At 43.9% G+C, this 7,924-nt stretch overlaps 1 protein-coding gene across 1 annotated transcript in view; it reads left to right on the top strand.

The window, feature by feature from the left end:
* Positions 1-570: 570 nt before the first annotated feature.
* LOC138154277 (biogenesis of lysosome-related organelles complex 1 subunit 2-like) overlaps positions 571-7,924 on the top strand; it is a 45,033-nt gene continuing 37,679 nt past the window's right edge. The window contains exon 1 of the mRNA XM_069078885.1: positions 571-918. Within this exon, the coding sequence (XP_068934986.1) occupies positions 571-918 (348 nt within the window). The remainder of the gene's footprint in view (positions 919-7,924) is intronic.

Below are 7,924 nucleotides of genomic sequence, written 5' to 3'. Positions count from 1 at the left end.
TCTCTACTGCTTAGCACAGTGCCTGGCAAACAGTAGGTGCTTAATGAGTATTTCTTGGATTAGATTAGATTAGATCAAATGAGATCATATATAAAGTACTTGGTAAGCTTTAAAGGAGTATGTAAATGCCAGTTATTATTGCCATTATCTCCTCTGTTTGGCATTAAAGCTCTTCCCAATGTGGCTCCAAGGTACCTTTCCAGCTTTAATGAACACTCGTTCTCTTCCTTTACTCTAAGACCCAGACAATGTGATCTCCACATGGCTTCTCACATCCCTGGAATGAATTCCCTATTCACCTTGGCCACCCCTTCACCCAGCTGTTACTGTCCCTACCCAACTACAAAAACCATTTCATATTGATATTGTGTCCATTTTCTATACATGTGTGTAGATAATGCTTGTCATCTCCCGTTACAGAATATAAGCTCTCCAACTGCTCACCCTTCCCCTTTTCCCCCCTCCCTGTCCCCTTTCCCTTCCCTCTCCCTCTCCCCCTTCCCCTCCCCATCCTTCCCTCTATCCTTTCTCCTTCCTCCCTTCCCCTGCCTAGACGACGCCGTGGTGGAGATGGCTGAGGAGGCCACGGAGCCCGCCGAGGTGGACATCACGGGGCTGTGCCAGGACGTGTTCTCCAAAATGGCCAAGTACCTGATGGGCGAGCTGACAGCCACCAGTGAAGATTATAAACTTCTGGAAAATATGAACAAACTGCTTAGCTTGAAGTATCTAGAAATGAAAGCTACTGCAGTAAACATAAGTAGAAACCTGAAGGACTTAAACCAGAAACATGCCACCCTTCAGCCTTCTCTGGATCTGATCACTTTAATTGAGAAGCAAGTAGCTGCTCTCCAGCAGGCAGCTTACAAGTTGGATGCATATTCAAAGAAACTAAAAGCAGAGTACAAGAAGTTAGAGGTGAGGAAAGAACTGTTTAGCACAAAGACTTTAACTACAAGAATGTTTTATAAGAAATATAAGAAATATATGCTGGAACTTAGCACTAGGCTTCAGTTCCCAAAAGGATGCGGTGCTGCTGATATAGGAAGAATCCCAGCCCCCATCTCTGGCTGGATGTGTAACTCTGGCCACCCCTGATGTTTTCCTCAACCTGTCCCCCTGGAACCTCATCTTAGCATGTGCTTCCTTGTGTGCCCTGGACCAAGGCTCAGAAATCAGGATCAGCACTGTCTGGAGCAGACACATATAAGAGGCTCTCGGCTCCCTGGCTCCTCCCTTGCCCCCCCCCCTCATAACCTGTTCTTCAGCCTAAATAATAAATGCCAATGTATGACCCTCAAAAATAAAAAGAATGTAAGCAGGACCATTGGATTTTTGTCTTTGTATCGCCAGCACCTTTGTTTCACAGGCTATGCATTGGACACTCAAAGACAAAAATTAGTCTCTGGATGGGCATGGATGAAATGAGATCTACAATGTAGGAAGGCTATCCCAGACCACTGAGCTCTCAAATCCATTTAAGCATTATCCCTAATACCTTGTACATAGAAAATGCATAATAATAATTATTATAGGTAGTATATGTATAAGGCAACCAGTGACTCAGTGGATAGAGGGAGTCAGAAAGACCTGAGTTCAAATCCAGCTTCAGATAGTTTCTAGCTATATGACCCTGGGCAAGTCATTTAACCTGATTGCCCGATAAAATGGATTCGTGGGATTCATTGGAGAAAGTAATGGCAAACTACTCCAGTATCTTTGACAAGAAACCCTGAATGGAGTCACAAAGGGCCAAACATAGCTGAAATGACTGAACAGCATTTTTACAGTACTTTAAAGTTTACAAAGCATTTTACAAATATTATTTCAATTTATCTTTTACCTCAACCCTGGGTGGCAGGTATAATTATTATCCCCATTTTATAGTTGAGAAAACTGAGGTAAGCAGAGGTTAAGTGACTTGTCCAGGGTCACATAGCTACTAAGTGTCTGAGGACAGATCTGAACTCAATCTTCCTGACTCTTGGTCCAGCTCTCTATACCCCATAGCTTCCTATGAATGCAGCTATGAATAAATGCTTCTGAACTGATTGATGATTAGTTGATATGGCTTCACATAGTCCCATGAGGCAATGATGTACAAGGAGCCCCAGAGCAAGGTGCCTCAATGCAGAGAAGGTGAGACTTAGGACATTCACAGACAGAGGCAGGCTAGAGAGCCCAGGTGCTGGCCCAGTGTGGCCAGGAGCAGCTACAAGGCTCTGCTTCTGCACTTTGAGCCACTTCCGAAAATGGCTGTGGTGGGGATGGGAAGAGGGACATGTTTAGTATTGGCATCCCAGAGTTGGGTGTAATTCCAACACTCGGCAGTTGAGTGACCTTCAACATGAAGAAGGTCACAGAGACATGAATGATATGACATGGGTAGAAATGGTGAGAGGGGCAGGATGGAGGGATTCCTGAGCCCTGGGCAGCAGAGCCAAGACCTCTCAGTGGTGACTCAGTGTTCTTGCCCAGTCTGCAGGTTGAGCAGATGACAGACATGCTATGTGGTCCATGTTTGGCATGGCAGGTTCATTATAAAGCTACAGAATGAGAGCCTGTTGAAGGGCTGAAAATCTGGGGAACAACCGATGTCAAGACTTCCAGTAGTAAAGGATATGGAAACGAGGTAGTGCAGGGGATAGACAGCTGAGTGTGGGAGACCAGATTCAAATCCCACCTAGGACACTCATTAGTTAAGCAAGTGACTCGACCTCTCCAGGCCTCTGTTTCCTCATCTATCAAATGAGCCAACTGGCCTTGATGGTTTCTAAAGTCAGTGTTAAGGATTCCCACAGTCCAAGACACAGTAACGAGGTGGCACAGTGGACAAAGTTCTTAGGTCTAGATCTAGGAGCCTGTGATAAAAATAAGTTCCATTTAAACAGATGTCATTTTAGCTGACAATTTGCCAGAACCTTAACGCCCAGATGGGAAAGGTCTGGCCTCAGTAGAAGCAGCCAGCATGGGGAGTTTGACCTTTGAATGTCTGACAGCATCATCACACACCTTTGTGTTCCACAGGAGCCAGACACTGGTCTGGACCTCTCCTGTCTTGGGATTTTCTTCCTATGCCTGTTTTCCCTATAGCCAAGGCTCTCACACTGATTACCCATTAAAGAACAGTCTGACTGAACCAGCCCCCCAGGCAAGGAGGCTACCAGCTTTTGTGCACTGAGTTCTGGGAGAATTCAGTTAGTATTGTCTGAGGAATAGACAATAAGCATCAGGGAGCTTTCGTTCCTCTGCCTGCTTTCCAGCCCAGGCTCACAGCCTTCTCTCCCCTGTGTACCTATAATAATACTAACAATGCCAATAATAATGAGGATGATAAAACAAATGATGATAATGGTAATGTTTCTATAGCACTTTAAGGTTTGCAAAGTTCTTCAGAGACGTCATTTCATTTGTCCTCATAACCCTGGGAGGAAGGCACTATTATTAGCACTATTTCACAGATAAGGAAACTGAGGCACAACTCAATTCAAACATTATTCAAATGCTTCCTATTCTGAGTAGACTTCCCTGATCTTCTGAGATTTTAATGACCTTCTCATTCATACCTTTCATAGGATTTTGAATGCATCCAAAGACAACATAGGTGGGGAGAGCACAGTCTTGACTGTCAGAAGACCTGGATTCAAATTCTACCTCTGATACTTCATACCTATATGATCTTGGGCAAGTACATCACCTCTCTGGGTCTCAGTTTCCCCATCTGTAAAAATGAGGAGATTGAATCCCTTCCATCTCTAATGCATTTATCAGAATATGTTTGTATGTAATATATAATATATAAATATACAATATAGTATATATGTATACTGTATATCATATATTCATATATTTAGATAGGTAGAAGAATGTGTAGACATACAGACAGACAGATGATAGATAGATAGATAGATAGATAGATAGATAGATAGACAGACAGATGGACTGACGGACAGATAGATAGCTAATCATAGCTATCTATGTTAGTGTCTTATTTCCCTTGATGGGTTGTTAGCTCCTTAAAGTCTGGGACTTGCTAGCCAGACACATCTTGCCCTTCCTTCAAGGCCTAGCTCAGGCCTTATTTTTTCCAGGAAGAGTTTTACCTAATCTTTGTGTTTCCACAGGGACCAAACCCAGCAGGACCTAGGCAATGTTTGTTCTGTTTATGTTGTTCCAGTACTAAGGATCCAATCTCCCAAACAAGGTACAGGAAGCATTGTGAAGCCCATCCTAGTGCCCTGGCCCGGCCTTCCTCCAGACTGCACTCCAGAGCTCACCCTCAGTCCCAGAAGTAGCTGTTTCAGGCTGGGTCTGACTGAAAGCTATAGTTAAAAGCAGGGGGTGCCAGGACTCCTAGGGTGGCACAGTTGGCTGGCCGGTAGCTATGTGGCTTCTTTAGGAGCCTGTTGTCTTTGAAGGAGAGGAGAGAACCACATGACATGCCCCAGTAGCTGAGCTGTGGTACCTTGGGGGTCTGGCTTTCCTGAGTGGTTTTCCCTGAGTGTCCCTATGTTCTCCCATTACATGGGCATGCCTTGAGAAAATTGTGTGAGGCTGAGCTTATCACTGCCTGGGGTCCTAAGCAGAGAACCCCAACTTGGTGAGGATGACTTTGGGCCACAAGGCTAATGACAGCCATGACCTCGACACCTTTCAGAGCCCTTTCCTCTAACCTCCAGGACCAAAAGTCACTGAACCCTGACACCATCCCTGCTATTCATTTTGCATCTCTATGCTGGCACATAGTACCAGAATGGTCCCAGAGCAGGGTGCTGGCAGGGAAGCGAAGGGTAGGAGAGAGACTGAGCAGCAACCAGCCAGCAGGGCCTCCAGAGAGAGCTCTGACCCCAGAAATTACCCAGGAACCTTGGAGACCAGACTTAATACCTGCCAAAGCTAGCCGGGCTTAAGCATAGTGGGCAAGTTCAGTGTACCAGGCAAGAAGGCTATGAAGGGAAACTCATTTCTAGGGCTTATGTCCCGCTTTCTGCTCTGCTCTGGCATTTGAAGAGCCATGTGCTTGCATCCAAAGCAGAAGCTCTATCTTTTGAGGGCCTGGGGATGAACCTTCCGAGATGGATTTTCCCTCACCTCATTATCTTTGGCTTCCCAGGATCAGAGGTCACGTCAATAACTTCCCACCAGCTGCTGTATAGAGATCTGCTGTGAGATTGCAAATCTGTTTTAGGAACCATAAATCCATTTTTCTCCCCTGGAAATCAATTGGCTGTTCTGGAAACCAAGTTGCTAAATCCAGTGCTAAATGCAACAGCTTATAAATCAAAACATCCCCTTCTATTCCAGGTGCCCAGCACCTGGCAGGCTCAGGGCAAGTGAAGGAGAAGCTGCCCTTCATCCCAGTGGCATTGGGCAATCAGGTCCTAGCTGAGGGTTAGGGAAGCAGGGATGAGCCCTGGAAAGGGTGTAAGTCTACATAGACTGATAAAAGAAAGGATGGAGTACTTCAAGACAATATGAGAAATAGCTGACTAATCCAAATCCAAACAGCCACTCACTCTCTTGCAACTTCGGGCAGATCTGCTGTGGCTGAACCTGTAAATTCTGCAAGGAAAATTCAAGGAGACTTGGGGGTGGGTGACAACTGGGCATGTGCACTCACCACCTGACCTCCAGGCTAATTTAAGGCAGTCCTGTTGTACTGCCATCCCAGAAGCCTCTGTGCCCAGGGAAAGGGGGATCAGGACAGGAATTCTGAGGCCTTGTAACCGATCTCCATGGCAACTACCTAATGTACCAACATTGACCTCCTGCTGAGTTCTGATGATAGATATAGCCACCCAAAGGGTCTGGGAGAGCGGGAAAGAAGGATGACAATTCAGAATACTCCCCTGAAGAATAGAAAGATGGGTTCCTATAGATCCCTGGGAATGCTAGAGCCAGCTCCATCAGACTCCCAAGAGCTGCTTGCTAAATTTTCTGCTTTTATACCTTAGAAATCAGCAAAAGCTATAATATAAAGATGGGTTCCTATAGATCCCTGGGAATGCTAGAGCCAGCTCCAACAGACTCCCTTGACTTATTGCTGTTAGTTGTCCAGTCTTTAAAAAGTTATCTTGAAAAATGTAAATATTGCAGATCAAACATAAAAGTACATCCTGTGACTTTTTTTTAAATTTGGAAAAGCTGGTTGTTAAACATTTACCATCATGACCCTGCATAGAACCCCAGAGCTAGAAAGAATGATAGGGAAGACCTGAGAAATCATTTGTCCAGCCATCTTGTTTTTGAAGATGTTGAAACTCAGGCCCAGTGCCTTGCTCAAGGTCACATTGGGAGTAGATGTCTGGACCAGAATTCATACCCAAGTGTTCTGACTGCACTCTACTACACTCAGAGATCTCCTAATCCAGCCATACCCTCAATGACTGGTCTTTGTTCAACGACCCCCCCTCTCTCCACCCACCAATGACAAGAAAGTTTCTCCCTTTCTGGAGAGTTCCTCTTACAAGGATTGACTCTGATGTTTAGCTGCCAGCTGCATTCAGTCCAATCTAAAGTTTAAAATGAGAGGTAAAACAAAGCCCTGCATCTGGGAGATGGGACCATAAGACAGAGGTTCAGAATGGAAACAACATCAGAGATCATGTAGTCTGACCTGTCCCTAAATCAGAATCCTTTCTACACCATCTTAGACAAAGGCTCAAGGAAATTCTGTTGGAAGACAACCAATTATAGGAAACAGCATCTTTCAGAATAGCCAGTTAGCTGATAAACATTTCCTACTATGTGCCAGGCACTGTTCTAAGCACAGGATAGCTCATTCTTCTCCTAGATCTTATTTTTATGACGTTTTCCCCACCTTTTTCTAGCTAATAGATCTTCAAATTGTTGTTATCATTCAGTCATGTCCAACTCTTTATGACTGCATTTGGGGTTTTCTTGGCAAAGATACTGGAGTGGTTTGCCATTTCCTTCTCCAGCTGATTTTACAGATGAGGAAAGTGAGGCAGAGTTAAGTGACTTGCCCAGGGTCACACAGCTAGTACATGTCTGAGATTGGATTGAACTTAGGTCTTCCTGACTCCAGACCCAGCACTCTATGTCATCACCTAATTCTACTCTTAATACTTAAATACCTAATACTTAAAATACAACTGTTCTTTCTTGTGAAACACGAAAAAGAGTTCGGACTTTGGAGTCAGAAAATATAGATTCAGCTTCTGCCCCTCATTCTTATCACTTATGAGACATAAAACAAGTCTTTCAACCTTCCTTAGAATTTGTTTCCTCATCTGTAAATGAGGGTTTTGAGTGGGAAAAGAACTGATTTTTGAGTCAAAGGACCTGGGTTCAAATTCTGTCCCTGATGTTCATCACTTGTGCAACTGAATCACATTTTCCTTCTCTGTAAACAGGTAGCTGAATGAGATGACCTCTAAGGCCCCTTCCAGCTCTATAGCTCTGACCATAGGATTCCCAATTCTCCCCTTCGTCAAGTTAAACATTCATAGTTCCTTGGACTTACCAATGTATGCCATTGATTTTTTTAATTAATTTCATTTTTAAGATATTTTACTAGTAAACATTTATTTTCTCTCCCTCTTGCCCTCCCTCCTCAAAGCTGAAAAAAAAGAAAATTAAAAACCTCTTGATAAATATGCATAGTCAGGCAAAGCAAATTCCCACATTGGCCATGTCCAAATATTCATGTCTCATCATGCATTTTGAACAGATCAACTCTCTGTCATGAAGTGGATAGCATACTTCATCTGTACTCTGAAACCGTGGTTGGGCATTGCATTGATCAGAGTTCTCAAGGCATTCCAAGTTGTATCTTCTTTAAAATATTTTTGTTCATAGATAGATAGTAGAGAGAGAGATAGGCGGATAGATAGATAGGCAGATAGATGATAGATGATAGATAGATAGATAGATAGATAGATAGATAGATAGATAGATAGAT

The sequence above is a fragment of the Petaurus breviceps genome, unplaced genomic scaffold (assembly GCF_028583685.1).
Source record: "Petaurus breviceps papuanus isolate PSGF00001 unplaced genomic scaffold, PetGlider_PUasm1.0 91041, whole genome shotgun sequence".
Taxonomy (NCBI): domain Eukaryota; kingdom Metazoa; phylum Chordata; class Mammalia; order Diprotodontia; family Petauridae; genus Petaurus; species Petaurus breviceps.
This window is presented reverse-complemented; position numbering and strand designations above follow the sequence as displayed.